This window comes from Jaculus jaculus, chromosome 3 (genome assembly GCF_020740685.1).
Source record: "Jaculus jaculus isolate mJacJac1 chromosome 3, mJacJac1.mat.Y.cur, whole genome shotgun sequence".
Classification (NCBI taxonomy): Eukaryota; Metazoa; Chordata; class Mammalia; order Rodentia; family Dipodidae; genus Jaculus; species Jaculus jaculus.
In genome coordinates, this window is record NC_059104.1 from 179,740,991 (window position 1) to 179,764,912 (window position 23,922).

Here is a 23,922-nt window from a genome sequence, read left to right on the forward strand (position 1 = left end):
ACGCCTGGCCTAAAAAAAAGTTATGCTTAATTTTTTTAAAGATGTATGTTTATGAGAGAGAGAGAGAGAGACAGAGATGGGGGGGAAGAGGGAGGGAGAGGAAGGAAGGGAGGAAGGGAGGAAGGGAGGAAGGGGGGAAGGGGAAGGGAGGGAAGGGAATGAGGGAATGCTCTCCTGCTTGTGCCATCGGCCAACTTTTGGGTCGCTCCTGGCCATCCACCTTATCTTGAGAGAGGGTCTCATTCATGAGCATCTGGGATATTTTGTTTCCCCCCATCCTCTCACTGTAGATGCACAGGGATTACAGAAGCCTGCCACTGTGACTGCTCCTATGCGGGGTCTGCGGAAATAACCTCAGGCTTCAGAGTTTCACGGCAAGCACTTTATCCACTCAGGCCTCTCCCTGGCCCTTAGGTTATTGTTATTCTTTATTTGAGAGAGAAAGAGAGAATTGGCATGCCAGGGCCTTCACCCACTGCAAACGAACTCCAGGAGCGAGCGCCCCCTTGTGCGCATGTGCGACATTGTGCGCTTGTGTCGCTGTGCGTCTGGCTAACATGAGACCTGGGTATTCGAACGTGAGCACTTAGGCTGCACAGACAAGCACCTAAACCACCGAGCCATCTCTCCAGCCCCTTAGCTTCTTATTTATTGAAGTTACTCCTTGAAGGCAAGGTAATATGTTATGTCCAGTACAGAAAATATAGATCGATATAACCTATAATAAACAAAACTCATTTTAAAATATCCTATAAAGATCAGAATGTTTGAGAACCACTTCATGAAAGAGATCACATGACCTCAGAACTGGGGAAATGGCTCAGTGGTTAAAGGCCCTTGCTTGTGAAGCCTGCTGGCTCGTGTTCGATTCCCTAGCACCCTTGTAAATCCAGACACAAAGTGTCACGTGCATCTGGTGTTTCTTGTAGTGATGCGAGACTCTGGTGAACAAGCACACTCACACTGGAAAATAAATGAAATGAGGTTGTTTATGTAAGTTAATTAGAAACTAACTAGAAATTACCAGAGAATGAAAAGAAACTAACTTTAGTCCTTTAACATTAGACAGTGGTGGTTTTGGAGATAATGAGATAATATTAATAGCTAGCGTTTTGTCTAGATATGAATTGTTGTAGAGGGTGCTTGCATTTTGGTTTTGCTTCCAAAACTGCCCATGGTTTTAGTGAGGCATTCTGTGATGGGTCCTTCAGTACTGAGTCCTCGAAGAATGAGGTCGGGAGCATGCAGCGCACAAACTTAGGAAATCATTCCATGAGACCAGATACTTTACTTATTCGGAACTTCCATGAGTATGGCAGAAAACACCCCTCACTCGGTACAACTGTTGGAAATGCTTAGTCTTTATGTGGAAGTTCAGGTTTGACTGTGTTAACATAGAGGAGAGAAGGTGATTTAAGTCAGGCTTGCCATTTGGAGTCTCATTGGTTGCTGGAATGACTTGGTGATAGTGAATTGCATTAGAGTGTCTTTCCTTGCCCTTGCATGTCAGTAGGTCTGTACAAGAAGATGTTTCCATAGATTTGGCATTCCCTTTCAAGTATCTTTTTATTAGCCATTTGCTTAGCTGACTTTGTCCTGTGTGTGAACTCGGTAAATCAGTGCAGCGAACCTGCAACCAGTCTCCTCTGCCTTTCGCCTCTCACAGAGCCGGGACAATGTTGTCAAAATGAGACTCTTAATCTTCTCATTGGACCGATGTAGAAATTCCATTTTCAGAGCGCGTGTCCTCTCCGACCTGAGTTCAGCGAGGCAAGGCCCAGTGAGGCATTTGCTATAGAAGAAGTGCTGGGCGCTACCATGACGTAGGCCTCCAAACATAAATGAGTGGTAGACCAGCAATGCCAGTATGGACAACCCCTATTACGTAAGCCTGACTTTTCTCACACCTTGATGGCATGGGACAGCCCAGAATCCCTCTGAATGACTCTATCTGGTAAGGTCTTTTTAAAAATTTATTTATTTATTTATTTATTTTTGGTTTTTCAAGGTAGGGTCTCACTGTGGTCCAGGCTGACCTGGAATTAACTCTGTAGTCTCAGGGTGGCCGTGAACTCACGGCAATCCTCCTACCTCTGCCTCCCAAGTGCTGTTGTTTTGTTTTTTGAGGTAGGGTCTCACTCTGGTCCAGGCTGACCTGGAATTAACTATGTAGTCTCAGGCTGGCCTTGAACTCACAGCAATCCTCCTACCTCTGCCTCCTGAGTGCCAACATTAAAGGTGTGCACCATCATGGCAGGCTCTAAATATATAATATATCCCCTGTAGGTCAATAAGTATTTCTATGCCAGTGTCAGGGACTCACTCACTAGTCTGTTTTCTTTCTGTATCTCTCTCTTTTTGGGGGAGGTTTACTCTAGCTCAGGCTGACCGGGAATTCCCTGTGTGGTCTCAGGGTGCCCCCAAATTCATGGTCATCCTCCTACCTCTGCCTTGTGAGTATGCGATTAAAGGCGTACACCACCACGCCTAGCTTAATTTGCCTTTTCCTTTTGGATATTTCGCATGCATGGAATCACCCAGTGTTTGGTCTTTTGCATCTGGCTTCTTTCACTGATAATTCTTTGAGGCACGCTGATGAGGGCGGCATGGGACAGTCATTAGCCCCTGTCCTTGCTGAATACCAGGCCACTGTTCAAGCAGGTGTTCTGCATCTTGCTGTGTCCACTGTCTACTTGATAGGCGCGGGAAGTGTTTCCACTTGAGGCTGTTATTAGTGATGGGGCGACGATGTCTTCTGATAAGACTTTATGTGGACATTTCGTCCAGGGAGTGGCTGTTTGTGGTGGAACTGTCGGGTTACGTAATAACTCTGTGCTTCATATTTTAGGAAATTGTTAAGTCCAGCATGGAGGCACACACCTTTAATCCTAGCACTCACAAATCAGAGCTAGGAGGATTGCCATGAGTTCGAGGCCACCCGGAGACTACATAGTGAATTCCAGGTCAGCCTGGGCTAGAGTGAGACCCTACCTCAATAAAAAAAAGAAAGAAGGAAGGAAGGAAAGAAGGAAAGAAAGAAATTGTCAAGGTTTTTAAAAACGTGATCGTACCATTTTACATCCCCCCTGGTGAGATTTCAGGGTTCATCTCTGCCTTCTGCATGTACTGTAAGAGTAAAGGGAGATCCCAGAGGGCATTTCCTATGAGGGGCAGGTGAGTAAAGGTACTGAAACCCGATGCATCTGTGGCAGGTCTTGTGGATTAAGGTGATCTTGGCGCTGGTCCTCGCCCGGATGAGAAAGGCTGGATGGTGGGAAAATTGAGAAAGTGAAAGAATACAGGTTTGGGTGTGTTAGCAGGTGAATGATCAATGATTTTTAACTTTTTTTTTTTCCAGCCCAGAGGAATGGGATTCTTGTTCCAGAGACTTTTCCTGCGTTTTTCCTTTGCTAACGTTATTTTTTATTTTTCATTTTCACAACAGCCTCCTGCAGGCTTTATGTTCCTTATCCAAAATACTTGGGACCAAAAAGATGGCAGATTTCTGAGGTTTCCAGATTCTAAATGTGTTGTTCAACTAATGGTTGAGCATCTCTGATTCAAAAATCCAAACTGCTCCATGATCTGAAACTTTTCCAGTGTTGTGTTCAGAAAATTTTGAAATTCAGGTTTTGCTTTTCCTTGGGGAGGCCCAACTTGTACCAGGAGTGGATCCTAAAATCTTCATATATAGGTCAATGAAGCCCTGGGCTCCATGTGGCACATGCCCAGAATCCAGACACTCAGGAGGTGGAGGCAGGAGGATCAGAAGTTCAAGGTCAGTCTAGGCTACATAGAATTTGATTCCAGCCTGGATTACCAGAGAGAGGTGTAAGGAGAGGGAAAGGAAAAAATGGAGAAGGGAAGGGAAGGGAAGAGAGAATATAATTCTGTGGTCTGGGTTTGGGAGTAAAGAACAGCAAGGTTCTTGCACGTGCCTCACCTTTGTGAATATGGCTAATACGGGATCTGCAGAGGTCAAACATGGGTCCTTAGGCTTCACAGGCAAGCGCCTTAACCACTAAGCCATCCCTCCAGCCCTTTTTTTTAAAAAAATTATTATTGAGTTACAGTCTCACTCTAGCTCATGCTGACCTGGAACTCACTCTATAGTTGCAGGCTGGCTTCAAACTCATGGCGATCCTCCTTCCTCTGCCTCCCAAGTGCAGGAATAAAACACGTGGCATGAACCACCATTCCTGGCTTCCCAGCACACTTTTAAAAACAAAAGCAATATTTTGCTTTGTGTTACCTCAAAAGCCCTTAATCTTTCCCCTCTCTTTTTTGGCATGTGTATGTTTGGAGGGCGTGCTTGTTTGTATGCATGTGTATTTGCAGGCATGTCCAGGTGCATGTGTGTCTGTGCGAGCGAAAGCCAGAAGTCGGCATCAGGGGTCTTCCCCTGTCATTCTCCACCCACCTTATTACTGAGACAGAGCCTCACTGATTCGGGAGCTTCCCACTGGCGCTAGACTAGCCATCCCTGGGGGTCTTTCTGTCTTGGCCCCCGATGCTAGGGTGACAGGCCTGTCCCACTGTGCTCAGCATTTCTACGTGTGCTGGGGACCCAAGCTCAGGCCCTGCTGCTTGGGTGGCAAGCTTTGTCAACCAGGGTCGTCTCCCCAGCTCCTCTGTCTTCATTCTCTGACCTCCGTTACCATCAAAGCTGTGAGTACACCACCCCCTCTTCCTCTAAGACATGCCTTTGTGCCCATTTCAACAGTCCTAAGGCTTGATGCTGCTAACCCTTGGGCAGAGAAGAAGTTTGACACTTATCTCTGACTCCAGCCACTGCACAAGGCACCTCAACCATCTCCTTGTCACCTCAGTAGGGCCATTTGAACCACTGGTAGCACAAACAGGCTAGTTGGCTTAAACTGAACAGCAGGTTGAAGTGTCTCAGAAATTACCCGGGAGTGGTTGGCGTAGCACTGAAATTGCGCACGTGACGGGAGGGAACATTCGCTCGGATGTGTCACAGGTTGAAGCCGAGACCTGCCCCTGCCGTCCTGCCTTTCTCAGTAAGAGCTAACGATCAGGTGCTGGGAGGAAAGGCCCGTCCCAGGCGGGCTTCACTGCAGCGCTACATGGCATTTACAAAAGGCATATTTATATGTGGGTTTCGCCACATAAGGAATGCAGATGAAATTGATATCTTGGGAGGGGCCTCCAAATTCTGCTTTCTATCCCAGTACCACTGCAGAGTCTCAGGACTGGAAATGGTATAAAACAAGCTGCATGCTTCTACGTGCTATCAAGCCTCATAGTCAAAAAGCACTCCACAGTTTTAACCTAGGGTTTAGGGAGATGGTTCAGTAGTTAAGAGCACTTGCCACTTAAGTAGGAGGGTCTCCTAGACCAGAGACTGACAAGTTCAGCTTCCCAGAACCCATATACAAAGCTGGGTGTGGCGTCACCCATCTTGTTGTAGTCAGGTTTGCATTGCTGGTAGAAATCACCCGACCAAGAGCAGCTTGTGGGGAAAAGAGATTTTATTTTGGCTTACAGACTCAAGGGGAAGCTCCACAATGGCAGGGAAAATAATGGCATGAGCAAAGGGTGGACATCACCCCCTGGCCAACATAAGGTGGAGCAACAGGAGTGGGTGCCAAACAATGGCAAGGGGACACTGGCTATAACACCCATCAGCCCACCCCAACAATACACTGCCTCCAGGAGGCTTTAATTCCCAAATCTCCATCAGCTGGGAACCTAGCATTCACAGCGCCTAAGTTTATAGGGGACACCTGAATTAAACTACCACATTCTGTCCCTGGCCCCCATAAACTGGTAACCATACATGATGTAAAATGTAATTAATTTTCCCAACTTTAAAAGTTCCCATAGTTTTTTATCAATTTCAATGAAGTCCATACATCCCCATAGTCCAAGATCTTTTAACTGAGCCATAAAACCAAAAACTTCTCCCCAAAACCCATAATAGCACAGAATAAACACACTGCAAAAGATGACACTGAGCATAGCAAAGAAATATTCAACCAATACAAGATTTTAAATATCAAACTATGTAGCTCCAAGTCCAACAACTCTAGCCAGTGACAAGTCTCCAAGTACAATAATTCTAACCAGCAACAAGTCTCTGGAGTTCCAATTCCGCCCCTCCAGCTAGACTACTCACAGGCCTGGAAAACTTCATGGAACCGGCAGCTTTCCTTAGCAGCCGTCTCATGGTCCCGCCATCTCCACTGCAATCTGCAGCTGATGCTCATGGCCCCATGGGGTCTCCATGCAGGCATCCAGCAAACCTGCTTCACACTGCCCATGGCCATTTCCCAAACACAAGACCAGGTCACAAACTCCGTGACCCTCTCTTTCCTGCATTTCTGATGCTCCACAATACCAGGTAGCCACTTTGTTAATCCAGGGGGGAATAAAGCAGACTTTGAAGAACAGGACACTCCTCGAGCACTCAGGCCCCTTCAACAGAGTCTACATTCTTCCTGTTGCCCCAGTGCAGGTCAGCTGGCCCAATCTCACAGGTTGTAATCTCTCAAGCATTGCAGGTGAATGGGCAGCAATTTAGGTCCAAAGATTTCATTTTTTTCTGTGCCATATCCCTCTGCTCACACAAGTCCATTCTATGTAAAGCAACCCTGCACAACTTCTCAGGACATAGGCATAACAGCAAGCTTCCCACACAAACTGCTAGCCCAGTCCCAGCAAAGCTCTTTCTCACCCTCATAAGGCAAACCTCACAGTCCATAGTTCTTATTGCATTCAGGTCTTTCAGTTCTGACCAGGATAGACCATCAAGCTGTACTTACAGCACTGCAAGGCATCTCTTAGGCCAAGATTTCAAATACTTCCACATTCCTCTTGGAAATCAGCTCCAAAAGGCCAAAGCCACACAGTCAGGTGTCTAGCAGCAACTGTACTCCTCGGTACTACTTTACTGTTACAGTCAGGTTCATATTGCTGGTAAAAATCACCCAACCAAGAGCAGCTTGTAGGAAAAAGACAGGCTTGAGGGGAAGCTCCATGATGGCAGAGGAAAACAATGGCATGAACACAGGGTGGACATCAACTCCTGGCCAACATAAGGTGGACAATAGGAACAGGAGAGTGAGCCAAACACTGGCATGTGGAAACTAGCTGTAACACCCATAAGCCTGCCCCCAACAATACACCACTTCCAGGAGGCTTTAAATACTTATTTATTTGAGAGAGGAAAAGGAGGAGAGAGAGAATGGGCACACCAGGGCTTCAGGCCAATGTAAATATGCCATGCTGTGCATCTGGCTTATGTGGGTACTGGGGAATTGAAGCGAGGTTCTTTCTCCAGGAGGCTTTAATATCCAATTGCCATCAGCTGGGGAACTTAGCATCCAGAACACCTGAGCTTATGGGGGACACCTGAATCAAACCACCACACATCTATAGTCACAGATCACGGGGCGGGCAGTTGTTAGGGACCAGCGAATCACTGGGACTTGCTGACCAGTGGGAGCTCTGAGCTGGGGGAGAGACCCTGTCAGATGAATGTTTAAGGGTATGCGAAGTTCTCTGGACTGCCACGCACACCCATGTTACATACGTCTGTACACACACACGTGCACCCACAATTTAAAAATGTTCTAATGTGGTAATAAAACCAGGTGTGGTGGCATATACCTGTAATCCCAGCACTCTGGAGATAATGGTAGGATGCCCAGAAGTGCAAGATCATACTTGGCTATGTAGAGAGTTTCAGGTCAGCTTAGAGTACATGAGACTCTCTCTCTTAAAAACAAAATACTGTGATACGTGCTTAGTCTTAAACTTAATTGAGGTAACAAAGAAGAAAGTGGTATAAAAATGAAGTGGTGTATATACATATAAATTTTGTTAATAAGAAAAATCTTATTTATTTACTTATTCATCAGAGAGAGAATTGGCATGTCAGGGCCTCAGCCATGGCAGTCGAACTCCAGACGTTTCCAAGTCATTATTAGTCATACCTTGGAAACGAGGACGTATGCTATTACCCTATAGTTATTAATAACAGTTTCCCTTGACGTTATTGGATTCGAGGTCATTGGCCACAGATGATGATCATTGTGTTCCTGCTCACTTGATTTGCCTGCTTGGCTTTTAGTTTTACTAAGTACACAGCTGTGGGAGAATTGTGAATGAGGAGAAGAAAGTCATGCACAAGAGGCCACCTGCGGAGGATGTTTTCGTCATCATAGGAATGAAGTCACATCTGTTCAGCAAACGGACAGTCGCAGTAAAGAAAACAGCTGAGCATCCCAGAGAAGAAATGGGGTGCACCCGGCACAGTGGAACCCCCTTTGGAGTGCTGGCCTGTTTTTAATTGGATTCTGCATGATTCAGGCTGGAACTGTGGAATTATCACTTGGAACCAGATGCCCCTATTTCTGTTCCTGGACGATTGATGATTAGCTCCTCACATGTTTTGAACTGCTGTCAGCAAGAAGAGGTCTTTCAGCGAGGTTCCTCCTGTGTCTCCCTGATGTGCGTCTGTGAAGTTAACTGAGTACCGATGGTGGGCTGCTTACGTGGAAGAAAGAGAAGTAAAACGCTGGGCATGGCGGGCCACACCTGTGATCCCAGCACTGAGGAGGAGGAGGGAGGAAGGTCAAGGTCATCCTCAGATACATAGCATGTTTGAGGCCACCCTGGCCTCTGTGACACCCTCTCTCAATTCCCCTCACACTCTCCCATCCCTTCTCCTCCCCCCACCAAAAAAAGAGACTGTCAAGAAATAACACTAATTCAGAGGCACCCAAGGACTGATCCACGCTAAATTTTCTTCAAGTGGATCATAGCTGTACGCTGACCTTCACCCAGGTCTCGTGGAGAATCTTCTCTCAGTAGACAGTACCTATCATTTTGTGCACACGGATAGGGGAGCTCTGCTCATTTTGGTTTGATTTCACAGGAAACCTACCTGGAGATAGTTCTCAAATTCTGCATGGGCAGGTGCTTCTCTCTCACTGTTCCCCAACCCCGCGTCAGCCTCTCTTCAGCCCTCCTTGGGGAAAGACTGTCAAATTTGTTTGCCCAGTGCTGTAATAGATTAAGTAGATTTTCAAGTTTGTTGAAAAGTTATTTTGTTTCATTCAGTAAATAGTGCTGGTGAAATTGCTAGAAACCAGGCATGCTGCCAGTTAGCCAATACGTTCCAACATCTCATTGACGAGTCATCTTCGGTTTTCAGAAGAAAGGAGACATCAGGACGCCGGGGCAAGGTTACCTGTCTCCTCTTCCCTCAAAAACAGATGTGAGACGTTCTGGATTACAAGCAGGCAAGCAGAGAAAGCACGCTGAGGCAGGACCTGCGAAGGAAACGTGGGCTGGTAGAAGCTCTAATGGAAGCACAAAGGTAGAACCTACCAGAGAAGGTTCTGGAAATCCTTGTCAAAGACTTGGCATTTGACCAGTGAGGAGGAATAAGGAGTTGAAAGCACGCTGAGGCGAGGACCCCTGTTGGGAGGTAGCAGGGGTCCATGGGCTGTTAGGAGAAAGGTGAGAAATGGGGGTCATGCACCCTGCTGTCGTTCCTCCTTAAAACCCCTGAAGAGAGCATGGTAGGAGAGAAATCAGGGTTGAAAGCAAAGGCCAGACATGAGCGTGGAGGCTGTTCTTCTCTTCACACCTGCCAACGACAGGTTAAATTAAATACTGAATGCTGAGCCCTCCAGCCATCCAAGCAGAATCATTCATTGTCACCTGTCCCCCCCCACCCCCCCAATATGTACAGGTGTAGCAGTTACCTCTCGTCGCTGGGACAAAACACCCAACTCGAATGTAGGCAGCGCGGACACACTCGGCTATAAATGCCGAAAGACCCAGTGGTTCTGTGGCCGGCAGTTAGTTGTCGCTGTCCACTCTAAGCTCCTGTTCTGTGTTTCACTGGCGGAGGGGGCACCGTTGACTTAGCGGGCAGCCTGTGTAAGTTCACCTGGTGCTATACAGCGCTGTCCACGAAGCCACCGTGAAGACGGGCAAGGATGGCTCTGCCTGGCAGCTACAGGAATGTGCGTTTTTGTCCCAGCCAAGCTTCACTAGGGCGGGGGGGAGGGTCGAGGCCGCCCTGTATACCAGTGGAGCAGTTAATGGGGTTCCTCAAAACAGATTGTCAAAACCAGTGGTGCAGAGATTTGAGGCGTCTTTGAGAGCGAGGGGGCTTTTGTCAGTTCTTGGTTGGGCAGGAGCCAGGCGCCAAACGTTCTTGTCCACCCACGACTCCCACTGGGCCGGTGGCCTCTGGGTGCTTGTCTTAGGGATTTTCACAAATGAAATCCAAAGACTATAGAGGGTGAAGTTTATAAAGATTTTATTATTATAAAGAGAAGGGAATACTGCTGTCAGGCTGGACGGGGTTTCCAGAAACGGTGATCCTGAGTGGGGCCTTTTATGGGAATTTACTGGAAGGGGCCAGCATCAGGTTTCCAGGAAAGGGAGTAATCCCAGTTACCTCCCCAGGAAAGAGAATTATCTTTCTTGGAAGGGGGTGATCTTCCAGGAATCTTTTGACACTTGTAGCTTCTTCCAAGGTAGAGGCTTCGAGGGGCCTGAGGTGCCAGGAAAATCAACACCCACCAAAGACACACCTGGGATCCGTGGCTCTCAAGCTCGGGCCCCACACCAGAGGGATTAAGGAATATGGACACGAGACTGAACAATCAAAAGTGCACTTACTAAGGAAATAGGTACCCAAGACGGGCACCCAGATACAGGAGGAGTTTGCCATTTGCTGCTGAGCTGTGTGAGCCGTAGATCCAGCAAGTCGTGATACTCAGTGTGGAGAATTCAGTAACCTCTGCTAATCAATTGGGAGGTTGATGTTGAATTTATGATCCTTCTGCCTCCACCCCCAAGTGAGTACAGGAATTTGCAGTGCACTTTGAATCAGTGGAGCCTGTCTTGGCCCTTGGTCTGGTTTTAACTCGGGGATCAGGGTGCCAGATGGCCATGGTCACACCAAAGTTCCATCGAGTCATCAGCTCCCCGTTCTTGTCTCACTCACTTGGTAAGTGAAATTTATAGACCATAGATGGTGAAGTTTTGAAAGATTTTATTACATAGCTTAAGAGAAGTGAGACAGAGTTCCTGCAAAGCAGGAGTGGGGCGTGGGTCCTCAGAAATGGGAACCTCGTTATGGGAAGCAAAGCAGAAAGTGTGGGAGGCGTCCAGGGTGGGTGAATACACCTGTTGATGTTAGTCAGGGTCTCCTGTGGTAATTTCTGGGCAGGAGCTGAGCTGGTCAGTATCCTTTGTGCCAGGAGGCCAGGTGCTTAAGCCAGGTTTCTGGGAAAGGGAGAAATCTTACATTTCTAGAAAGAGGGAGCTCTTCTGACACCACTGACCTCCAGGAAGGTGGGCCTTGGATGACTCCTTTAGGGAGAAAAAGATCAGAGAGACTCAGATTCCCCCGGGCTCAAGACCATTTTTTGCTTTTAGTTTACTTTTGGGGTCTGCTAACTCTAAACTCACTCACATGTTCTGGGATTACTGGCATGCACTACCACACCTGGTTCAGGTCCCCGGTACCTAGGTAAAGCCAGATGCACAAGGTGGTGCACTGTATCTAGAGTTCACTTGCAGTGGCTGGGAGACCCAGGCATGCCCATTGTCTCTCTCTTATAAATAAATATTTTAGAAAACCAAAAATCTAGTTAGCTCTTAAAAAAAAAAAAAAAGCATATGGGCTGGAGAGATGGCTTAGTGGTTAAGATGTAAGGCCTACGGACCCAGGTCCCACGTAAGCCAGATGCACATGGTGGTGCATGCATCTGGAGTTGGTTTGCAGTGGCTGGAGGCCCTGGCACGCCCATTCTCTCTCTCCCTCCCTCCCTCCATCTCTAATAAGTTTTTTAAAAAAAGCAGCCAGTTTTGCTGGCACGTGCCTTTCATTCCAGCTGAGGTAGGAGGAATGCTGTGAGTTTGAGGCCAGCCTGGGCCGGAAAGAGACCCTGCCTGGTGGCATGGGTGGGGGGGAACGACCTGATACACATTCTTCTGGGTATAATTATTCTAAAGTTCACACACTTCCCCCCATTTACAGATCTTTGGTGTAAGATGTTTTCTTATAAGCCGTTTCAGTTTGACATAAGTCCTTATTTTGCTTCATTTTGTTAAAAATGACTCATTAATAAAGTCAGGTTTAGTAACTACAACCACAGGCTGCCCACTTAAACTTGAATTTCAGGTAAGCAGTGAATAGTTTGCATCTATCCCATGTATCTGAAATGTAACTTTCACTGGGTGGCTTGCAGCTTAATCTACATATAATTATTACTTAAGTGTATATTATAATTGGTAGTTGTTCATCTAGGAAATTCATTTCATGAACAATAACCCCAGACCAGAAAATTGTCCCATTTCCTGGGAAAAAGGGATTCACTCTACAGCCTTCACACACCTGATGAGTTGGGGAGCCCAGGACTCATCAAAGGCCCCCATTGGCAAGCATGGCTCTCTGCTTGGGCCCTCTCATCCCAGTGTCTGTGTGGAGTTGCCAGTGGTGGTTACCTGGAGTTGTGTGGCTGATATTAATTGAATTTTTTTAAATAAGTGAATGCTGGTATTGGTAGGAATTTGCAATGCAAACAGACAGCCTTTCGAACAGTGCACATTGTAATTAGAGCAAGCTTTTAAGAGCCTTTGAAGTACTAAATGTTTATGAAATTCAAATAGGGGCTCACAATCTGCACAATAAAGGGGGCCCTTGGTGGTGTTTTTAAAAAAACCTCTATTTTGTGGATGTAAATGTATGCCATAATTAGGGGAAGTAACTTGGAGAGCTAGGCTGTTTGAGTTTATGCCTGTTATTCTTATTTAAAACAGCTGTGTCCAGAGAACTGCATCTGCTCTGGTTGTGATGTGCCTGCACACAATGGTTCAGTTAGTGAGTGAGCAAGTACACTCTGGACCCGCTCTCCCCCAGACGGCTCCTTCCCAGTTCCCAGAGGCAGGCTGTCCTGCTGGAAGGGTGTCCAGGATCACCCCAGCCCCTGCTGCCCAAGCTCTGAAGACCTGTGGGGCTGGTTTGAGGAGTCTGGCCAGGGTACAGATGTATGCAAATGAAGCAGGCCCGAGTGCCCCCGGACTGCCAGCTTTCTCTAGACCCCACAGATCGGCCCCTGTCTCTTAGGGCCCTTCTGCCTGACAGAGCGCCCGCCCAGTGTGGAGCAATTGTCCTTTGGCGCCTGCAGGAGCAGCTGCAAGGCCCTCGTGCGGCATGCCCTGCCTGGCCGGTCCTCACCATGTGGCAGGCCTGGATGGCCGCCCACAACAGGGCCCAGCTCCTGGTGCCGCCTGCCAAGCAACCAGATGCTGCCATTGGAAAAAATTGCTTCACAATTTGGAGTCTTGGTCCTTTGATCATGCAAAGGAGAGATTCAGAGGGTGGTTTGGAAACAGCCCGTCCATCAGTGCCTATTACACTGTCTCTTGTCAGCGACAGTCCTTTGAATGTTTTCATTTTTGAAACCAAGCACTTCCTGTCGCGCCCTTCCCGGCCTTCCAGGCAGAAGGGAGAGATGGGTAGGAGGGGAGCGTCCATGGCCTGCTTCCGACCCACGGCGGCCCTGCCTTGGGGATGCTTTCCTGCCCTCGGTCCCACAGGCCCCTGTAAAACTGTGTCGCTGTGGTTGTCATCCGCCTCGTGTCCCTGCTGCAAGGGCTGCCGCTCCCAGCTTTCAGCCTTGCTTGGCACCGTCGCCTTCATCGGATGTTCCTGCCCCTGAGCCAGGCCTCCATGGGCCTGGGGGCTGGTGTCACTCTCCCCGTTGACCTAGCTGTCTGTCCTGGTCCCCCCTTGTCCTCCCCTCCCGAGTCTGGAGCCCGCACACCTGAATGAGACCCACGATCTGGGAAGGCTTTGTCTTTGAACATTGTGTTCCATTTTTAATATTTAGTGAAAGGGGGCAAAAAAAAAAAACCCCACAGAAATTAAACAGTGGCCCACATTCTTGAATAAACATATACTGAATGAGAGGACATGGAGGGGAAACCAAGCCTGACTCCTGTCTGGGACTTAAAAGTTTCAGTTGTGATGTAATGAATATAAGAGAGGGATGGCTTAGGGGAGAATCTTAATGGTTGTTTTTGTTTGCTTGTCTCTTTGCTTTCTGACTCAGTCCAATTCCTCTGGCCAATTTACAGCCTCCCCTGTTGTCTCTCTGCTCTCCGGGACCTGTCTACAAACAGACCTCAGAGTCTTCTGTTCACTCCCCAGTCATGTCTGGGTGGGAAACGAGGCCGTTTTATACCTATTTGAGTAGTTGCAACCAGTATATCAGATGTGCGAGTGACTCCCAAACCAGGAAAAGTCTTGCTGTGCCTAGACCATCTGTGGACACATGTGGCCTGTGGCTAAGCCTGGCTCTGTCATGGAAACCTTTGTGTTCATTCATTATATACCCTTGTCTACACTGCAGGAAGGTGTCCGCAGACTTAGTGACCTGGCCTGATCAGTAGTAGTTCAGTTTGACAAGTTATTGGAGTAACTTGCTGGTGGTATTGACAGCTGTCATTAGTATAGCGCCTTGCACCTTACACATGGGCTTCGTACACATGGTCTCTGCCTCAACGTGGCAGCCTCTGAACACAGGTGGTCTTCTCTGTTTAAAGATGAAAGATGTGGACTGGGGAGATGGCTCAGTAGGTGTGGTGGTTTGATTCGGGTGTCCCCCATAAACTTAGGTGGTCTGAATGCTTGGTTCCCAGCTGATGGAGATTTCGGAATTAACACCTCCTAGAAGGAGTATGTTGTTGGGAACAGGCTTATGGGTGTTATAGCCAGTTTTCCCTTGCCAGCGTTTGGCATCCTTTTTGTTGATATGGTCCACACTTTATGTTGCCCAGAGGGTGATGTCCACCCTCTGCTCATGCCATCGTTTTCCCCTGCCATCATGGAGCTTCCCCTCGAGCCTATAAGCCAAAATAAACCTCTTTTTTCCCACAAGCTGCTCTCAGTTGGGTGATTTCTCCCAGCAATGCAGACCTGACTGCAACAGTAAAGTGGTGCTGAGGAGTGGGATTGCTGCTAGACACCTGACTGCGTGGCTTTGGACTTTTGGAACTGATTTCCAAGAGGAATCCTTTGAAATTGGGCCAACTGACCTGCACTGGGGCAACAGGAAGAACGTAGACTCTGTTGAAGGAGCCTGAGTGCTCAAGGAGTGTCCTGTTCTTCAAAATCTGCTTTATTCCCCCCCTGGATTAACAAAGTGGCACCCTACCTGGTATCGTGGAGTATAAGAAATGCAGGAAAGAGCAGGTCATTGAGTTTGCGACCTGGTCTTTTGTTTTGGAAATGGCCATGGGCAGTGTGAAGCAGGTTTGCAGGATGCCTGCAGGGAGACCTCATGGGGCCGTGAGGATCAGCTGTGGATTGCAGTGGAGACCCAGTGGAGATGGCTGCTAAGAAGAGCTGCTGGTCCCATGAAGTTTTCCAGGCCTGTGAGTAGTCTAGCTGGAGGGGCGGAATTGGAACTCCAGAGACTTTCTGCTGGTTAGAATGATTGTACTTGGAGACTTGTCACTGGCTAGAGTTGTTGGACTTGGAGCTACATAGTTTGATGTTTAAAATCTTGTATTGGTTGAATATTTCTTTGCTATGCTCAGTGCCATCTTTTGCAGTATGTTTATTCTGTGCCATTACGGGTTTTTTTTGGGGGGGGGTGGTTTTATGGCTCAGTTAAAAGATCTTGGATTATGGGGATGTATGAACATCATTAGAATTGATAAAAACTATGGGAACCTTTAAAGTTAGGTGAATTAATTACATTTTACATCATGTATGGTTATTAGTTTATGGAGGCCAGGGACAGAATGTGGTGGTTTGATTCAGGTGTCCCCCCATAAACTTAGGCATTCTGAATGCTAGGTTCCCAGCTAATGGGGATTTGGAAATTGAAGCCTCCTGGAGAATATGTATTGTTGGGGGCGGACTTATGGGTGTTATAGCCGGATTCCCCTTGCCGGTGTTTGGCACCCACTCCTGTTGCTATGGTCCACCTGATGTTGGCCAGAGGATGATGTCCACCCTCTGCTCATGCTATTGTTTTCCCTGCCATCATCCCCTTTAGTCTGTAAACCAAAATAAATCTCTTTTTCCCACAAGCTGCTGTTGGTCAGGTGGTTTCTACCAGCAATGTGAACCTGTCTGAAATAGTAAGTAAAGTGTTGTGAGGAATCTGATTTCAATACCTAGAACCCACGTGAAAATATCAGGGCTGGCTGGTGCATACTGTAATCCCGGTGCTGGGGAAGCAGAGACAGGCGTCCCTGGGTCTCACTGGCCAGTCCAGTCTAATTGGTGATCTCCAGGACAGTGAGAGACCCAGACTCAAAAAATGGACTGCGATGACACCTAAAGTTATCCTCTGGCCTCCATATACACGTGCATACGTGTGTGTCCACGTGAATACACATAAATGCATTTAAAAAGAGATGGGTGGAAAGATGGCTCAGTGTTCAAAGGCACTTGCTTGCAAAGCCTACCATCTTGGGTTCTGTTCCCCAGTACCCCTGTAAATCCAGTTTTACAAAGTCATGCATCTGGAGTTTGTTTATAGTGGCAAGTGTGCCCATTCCTTCCCTCTCTCTCTCTCTCTCTCGCTTTCCCCCCACCTCCTTGCAAATAAATAAAAATAGGGAAAAGAAAAAAAAAAACAGGGATAGAAATGTGAGACCCCCACCATCCATCCCAATAGCCTGATGTCTGATATGAGCTAGGGGCAGACAAGCAGTATCTGAAGTGTCTGGTCTAGATGGGACGGTTCCCAAAACCCGGGTGAGTCGTAGGTGCAGAACTTGAATCCTGGAAGTAGCCAGAAAGGGAAAAGATCTTGGGTGAGATGAGAAAAGCAAGAAGCAAGGTGAGATTAATGGGGAAAGTGAAAAAAAAAAAAACAATTTGTGGATTTGCTTCACAGGAATAGTTCTTAGTCTCTGACACAAGGTCTGGGTAGGAGTCACCGGGGAGCCAGGCAGAAGAGTCACACTTGTCCAGACAGGGCTGCCTGTGTCCTTGGGGCCCGTGCGTGTGCTGTACCCCACAGGGAAGGTGGGGGTGGGCGCAGGGTGGCAAGCTTCAGGCAGAGGATTAGCCTGTATCATCTGAGTGGACCCAGTGTGGCCGCAGGGATCCTCGGAAATGGGAGAAGGAAATCAGAAGACACCATAGAGATTGGAGCCGGCCGTGCAGTGCGAGGCAGGCTTGGCAGACCCTGGAAGTGGAGGCAGGGGCTCCAGGCAAGGACCGTGACCATGGGTGGTCCTCACATGCTGGAAGAGGCCAGGAAACAGAATTTCCCCAGGAGCTCCAACAAGAAACAGCCTTGCCGATCAATACCAGGGTTCTTAAGCCTGGTAAGATGAGTTGGATTTCCGACCTACTGAAGTGCAAGATCAATTAATACTACTTTAAGCCCCGAAATTTGTCGCAGCAGCAGTAGAAAGCGCATTCAGCGGGGACTGGAGCTGTCTGCTCATTGACTGTTTCCAGCAATGTTACCAAACAGATGACTTAAACATAGGCCTGTGTGTAGACCAGGGTACGGCGCGGAGCGGGGAGAGAACTGGACTCTGAGCCTGGTTCCTGCTAACCGCTAACTTCCGAAGCGTCTCCCTGGGCCCCCTCCCATCTGCATCTGTGAGTGGTTTTCACATGCCTGAGCCTGCACAGGGTATAGGATATGGTGTAAATCTGACATGCATTGAGAAAGGTGGGTTTGCCAAGCTTTTTCTTTCTGCCTTTTAGATTTTTGTGTTTGCTTTCAGAAAACATCCCTTGGCCAGACAAAAGGTGGCCAAGCAGAAATTGTATGACTCTCTAACAGAAATGTGTTTTCCCTACCCCCTCCTTTCTTGGCTTCAGAATTCCATGAAATAGGCTTGCTTTAAACCCTGAGTTTTCTCCTGGGGGGTGTGTCGGGGGTGGGCTTTGAGCCTTGTGTGACTCCCAGGCTCATTACTGATCACCTCCTTTGTTGATTTAAGGCTAACATGCTTTCTTTGCTATTATTATTACCTTGCTGTGTGGGAGTCCGGTGACCACATTTCTTCCTGGAATAGCTCCAGTTCCATCAGCTGACAGATAATTAATCACCTTTCACACCAGAACCTCCTCCCAGAAAATTCCTGAAGAGCAGCTGTGATATGGTTGGGTGGCTGCATGATTAGTTTTCACAGTCAAAGCTACTTGTAAAGCAGGTGTGATATTTACCATCTGTTAGGGAATCTTTTACAATCTAACCTGTGAAATTTACATATTAAGGGCTGGGAAAATGGCTCAGCTGTCAAAGGCACTTGCTTACAAAGGCTGCTAGCCTAGGTTCAGTTCCTTGGGACCCACATAAACTGGCACCGGGATCTGGAGTTCATTTATAGCGGCAAGAGGCCCTGGTTTACTCATAGGCATTCAATCTCTCTCTCCACTTGAAAATAAGTAAATATACTTGGAAAAAAAGAAATTTACATATGAAATGTACAGTTTTCTCAAACTGTAAGAAAAAGTAAGATATCTGTGCCTCTTTTGGTTTTTCGAGGTAGGGTCTCACTCTAGCCCAGGTTGACCTGGAATTCACTATGGAGTCTCAGGGTGGCCTCGAACTCACGGCGATCCTCCTACCTCTGCCTCCCGAGTGCTGGGATTAAAGGCGTGTGCCTCCACGCCTGGCCAAGCTTGGGAGTTTTTAAACTTGAAAATAAGAAAGAGAGAGAAGTAATTTTGAATGCACATCTGCTGCACAGCAAAAACATATTATTGCAGCTTTGTGGGGAGACATCCTAAACGGCACCGGTGGAGCATTGTTGAAAGGTGTTGCCTTTTTTTTTTTTAATTATTTATTTATTTATTTATTTGAGAGTGACAGACACAGAGAGAAAGACAGATAGAGGGAGAGAGAATGAATGGGCGCGCCAGGGCTTCCAGCCTCTGCAAACGAACTCCAGACGCGTGCGCCCCATTGTGCATCTGGCTAACGTGGGACCTGGGGAACCGAGCCTCGAACTGGGGTCCTTAGGCTTCACAGGCAAGCGCTTAACCGCTAAGCCATCTCTCCAGCCCTTTTTTTGTTTTTTTTTGAGGTAGGGTCTCACACTAGCCCAGGCTGTCCTGGAATTCACTATGGAGTCTCAGGGTGGCCTCAAACTCACAGCGATCCTCCTACCTCTGCCTCCTAGTGCTGGGATTAAAAGGCGTGCGCTGCCATGCCCGGCTTTTGAGGCGTTGCTTTGTAGGGGACTAGTGTGCCTACAGAGTGGATGTGCTTGTAAAGATAGTCTACATCCCCATTACACGTTTTAAGATGGCCAGTTTCGTTTTGTTTTGCTTTGCTTGTTTTCTAGGTAGGGTTTCGCTCTCAGCCTGGCTCACCTGGAGCTCATTCTGGAGTTGCAGGCTAGTCTCAGACTACAGGGTTCTTCCTGCCTCTACCTTCCCGGTGCTGGGGTTAAAGCCGTGAGCCGCCACACCAGGTTTAAGATGGCAGATATTGAGGCAAAACTTAGTTGTGTTGCTACACAAAACATGGCGCTGTGGGGGTGGTGTGCTTGAATACCCACTGGACATTTCTAGAAGGAAGCGACACTCTTCCCTTCTGGTGAGTGGCCGTGATTGTGGGTAGAAATTCAGCTGTCCACCTTTTTTGGCAATTTGACTTTCACATCCCCCCCCCCACTTCATACTTTTTACATTTACCTTTCAAAAAATGCTGAAACTTCGTCGTAAATGGCATCGGATTAGTCAGCACTCAAGCCCGCCTCTCTCCTTAAGTCTCCATCCACCACTGTAAAGTGCAGCAGCTACTGACAAGAGTAGCGTGTTCGTGGGTGGAAGTGAAAGGGACCCTGGGCATCCTGAAGGCCCCCATCAGGGTGTGCCCGCCCCCAGCTGCTCTGCAGGAAGGTGCATAGTGCCCAGCGCCTTCAGCTGCCGGCATCCATGCAAGACCACCATGCAAGTGGTCTGTCCCCTCCGAAGGCTCACCTTGGCCCTGGGAAGCTCTGAGGCCCATCTCAGACCCCACGAGGAAGAAACAGGTCCTTTCTTGCCAACCTGAGGGAGTCCAGTGTTAAACCTTTAACTATGAGGAAAAGGCACCCCCAGGTATGTTTATTTAGGACTGATTGGCACCCCATATAACGCCAAAGAACGCTGTGAGAATGTGCTCCACTTACAGAGCTGTGTATAGCCGGTAGGTGCAGGGAAAACCAGATTGGGAACAGGAAAAGGAGTTCGCTGATGGGTTACATGCACCTGGGACCACTGAAGTTTTGGCACCTAAGGTGATCAGGGACGTGTAGGGTATGGGGTTCTCTATCTGAACGCCACAGTAATTTTACCTAAGGGAGTAGTCATTTTCCCAACACTTCACAAAGGAAATTCAAATGCAGGTCTTTATTTAAAAATACATATGATGTGGGCTGGATCGCTTGGTGGTTAAGGTGCTTGCCTGTGAAATCGGAGGACCCAGGTTCAATTTCCCCAGTAGCCACGTTAGCCATATGCACAAGGTGGTGCGTATGTCTGAAGCTTGTTTGCAAATGGCTGGAGGTCCTGGTACGCCAATTTTCTCTCTCTCTCTCTCTCTCTCTCTCTCTCTCTCTCCCTTCTCTCCCCCCTAGTAACTAAATAAATGAACAGTGTAAGAGTGTGTGTGTGTGTGTGTAGGCTAACTTAATCTTCATGGTGGTTAGTTCCTGCCTTGGTATTAGCAGCTAGGCAGGGTGTGTCAGTGCATAATATCATGGAATATCAAAGCAGCCACTTCATGGCATCTACCATTGGGTTTCCCATGTGTCGCCTGGCGTTGGTTGCTGGGATCCGTGTTCACTCGCTGTTCCCGCACTGAGTGCTGGGAGCACCTAGGTGCCGCCTTGTCATGGGGTGTGCAGAAGAGACATTTGTTGTTAACATTCCTGGAGGACCCAGACACCAGCATGTGGGGAGGCCATGCTGCCACTTTCCACGAGGCCTCACATTGTGGAAGGTGGGAGGGTGGCAGAGAGCCAGTCCTCTTTAGGAGCCTAATCACCTCACCTGAGTCTGCCCGTCCCACGCTGTTGCTGTGGGGATCGCGCCCCCTCAACCCCTCGGCCGCCCCTCCGCGGTGCCCTCTGTGCCATTCTGTGCCCTGCAGAGACCTGGATCTTCTGGGTAGTGCTCCCATCTCATCCCCTCCTGGCGCCAGACTCCTAGCTCATCCCATTTCCTCATTTCTTAGCCCTCCCCAGGCTGCATTTCTACAGTCCTTTCCCTCGAGCTATAATGCAGCACCTCTGGCTTCCGTCCACTCCGTTCCCTCAGCCGTGCCCTGCGTGTGCCATTCCTACCCATCCTCAACCAAGCCCCCCACTGTCTGAACCCCGAAGGTCTTTGCACAATACTGTGTGCACGGAACTTGCTCTGTGCACCGGTCTCTCCCACCTTGGGTTGTGGCTCAGTCCCATCCGGCTCCAGCGTGGGCCCTCCACACTTTTACTTACTTCACGGAACTGTAAGCCAATAGCAGTCTAGCCACTTGGAAGGCAGCTTTTAGGCAGGAAGCTTTTGCTCCGGACATGGAATTTCTGGTGAAGTTTGCTTGACGTAAAGCAGTGGCCACTCAGCTGCAGAGAGAGGCTCCTGCTTTGTCAGGTGTCTCTAAAGAGGAGTGAGTGCAGAGCCCATTCCCATCCTGCTCTCTGCACATGTTTTAGAAGCCTCTGGAACTGTTCGTTGCAAGAGCACAGCATTACTGGCCTGCTGGAACTCTACTGAGCACAAGGACTGATCTTTCAAGGGAACACTGGCCGGATTGGCCCTCCTGCAGTCATCGCTGGGTTTCCCCTCGGGAGCCGTGCTCTGCACACACAGGTGCTGCAGTAGCTTACCCCGCTGTGCACCACCACGACTCCTGGAGTGAGGAAAAATGAGAAAATAACCCTCCCCCAATTTCCTTGCCAACAGGCCGACTTAAACTGCAGTATCCAAGATGACGCCGGGGCCTTTTACGGTGTGACCAGTCAGTACGAGAGCTCTGAAAATATGACAGTCACCTGCTCCACCAAAGTGTGCTCCTTCGGGAAGCAAGTAGTAGAAAAAGTAGAGGTAAGCCAGCCTGCGGAGCCCGGTGGCCTCCTTCCTCTAAAGTGCCATGCACGAGATCTTGGCACTTGGTGGTCCCACCTCCTGTCTCCCCTTGTCGCTCCTTTTCTCGTTGCTTCTGAAAGGTAAAGTGGGTAGGAGGATAAACAACGAGGTATCTCGAGGTAAACAACAAAAGCCTGGCACTTTTAAAAAAATATTTATTTGCGAGAGAGAGAGAGAGAAAAGGAGAAGGAATTGGCACGCCAGGGCCTCCAGCCACTGCAAATGAACTCCAGATGCATGTGCCCCCTTGTGCATCTGGCTTATGTGGGTCCTGGAGAGTTGAACCAGGGTTCTTTGGCTTTGCAGGCAAGCGCCTTAGCCACTGAGCCATCTCTCCATCCCCAACCTGACACATTTTTATTCTGTTAGGAAATACCTAGGGAGGAGTGAGTGTGGGTGTGTGATGGTGCTTGTGCATATGTGTGTGTCCACACGTATGTATGTGCATGTGTAGGCTAGAGATCATCAGCTGGTTTCCGTAGCCCCTCTCCACAGCCGGTGACGCATGGTCTGGCATGGAATGGGCTGGACTAGCTGGGAAGTATGCCTCGGGATCTGAGTCACTCTCCCCAACCCAACTTAAAACTTAATTTCACACCAGTCTCCCTTAAAAACAAACGTGTTGGGTTTAGCAGGCTAGCTATAATTGTCTTGTTTTGCTTTTTGGTCCTTTCAAGGTAGGGTTTTACTCTAGTCCAGACAGACCTGGAACCCACTCTGCTGGCCTTGAACTCACAGCAGTCCTCCTAGCTCATCTTCCCAAGCGCTGGGATTAAAGCCACGTACCACCACACCCGGTTTAGGGTTCGCATATTTGTGAATAAAGTTTAGATATTTCCTTCAACAGTGTATTTTTCTGGAGTTGGGAGATGGCTTAGTGAGTGAAACATTCCCCATGCAAGCATAATGACCTGATTCCAGATCCCCATAATGCGGATAAAGCCTGACATGGGTGGCACATATTCCGTAATCCCAGAGCTCTTAGGGCGAGATGGAAGGCAGCGGCAGAGAATCCCCAGAAGTGCGTGGGCCAGCTAGCCTGGCATATTCGGCAGTGAACAACAGACCCTGTCTCAGTCAAGATGGAAGTCCAGGGTCTGCACCCAGGTTGTCCTCTACGTGTGCGCACGTGCACACACATACACGAGAAATAAAAGTGTATTGTGCAGTGTCTTTTGTGTCCCTGAGAGCCTGTGTTCAGTGAGCAGGTTTCCCTGACATGCTAGGTCTAAGGGCTTTGTGAGAAGGCTGGTAAAGGTAGAAAAGGGACACAGGTGAGTTCCTTGATGGTTAGTTTAAGCCTTGGGGCCATAGGTTTTCCTGAAGTGGTGGCCATGGCATTCCGAAACTGCCCACCAGAGCTTAGAAAGGTGGGCGAGTCCAAGGTCACACTCACACGGTACGTTGGTGGTGTATTGATGAGCATAGCTGCCACCCAAGGTCACACTGGCCTTTGATGCTTGCCACTAGCAGCCACAGGGAAATGAGTTTTCAAGGGGATAGTTAGGGGTGCAAGATCAGAATCTGGGGGACAGGACGACCCTGAGCATTAAGGATATTTAAGAACTGGCCATCCTGAGGGAGTTGCAAGAGCGCAGTTCAGGATGGAATTTGGGGAGCAGCATTTCACCCTAGGGTGAGTGGGAGAGAGACACGGAGAAGAACAGACCCAAGGAGAGGCTGCGAAGGTGGTGAAGACCCGGGACTGGCTGGTCTGCGCCTCCTTCCCTGGAATGCAGAGTGGTCAGCGCTGGGCGGCAGGGTGAGGAGGGGGTTGGTGGGTGGACATTCTCTGGTCCGGGCTTACCCGC

At 48.5% G+C, this 23,922-nt stretch overlaps 1 protein-coding gene across 3 annotated transcripts in view; it reads left to right on the top strand.

The window, feature by feature from the left end:
- Tead1 (TEA domain transcription factor 1) overlaps nucleotides 1-23,922 on the top strand; it is a 283,371-nt gene that overhangs the window by 247,951 nt on the left and 11,498 nt on the right. For all 3 annotated transcript variants that reach the window (XM_045144853.1, XM_045144855.1, XM_045144854.1), the window contains one exon: nucleotides 21,929-22,069. In XM_045144853.1, the coding sequence (XP_045000788.1) occupies nucleotides 21,929-22,069 (141 nt within the window). The remainder of the gene's footprint in view (nucleotides 1-21,928; nucleotides 22,070-23,922) is intronic.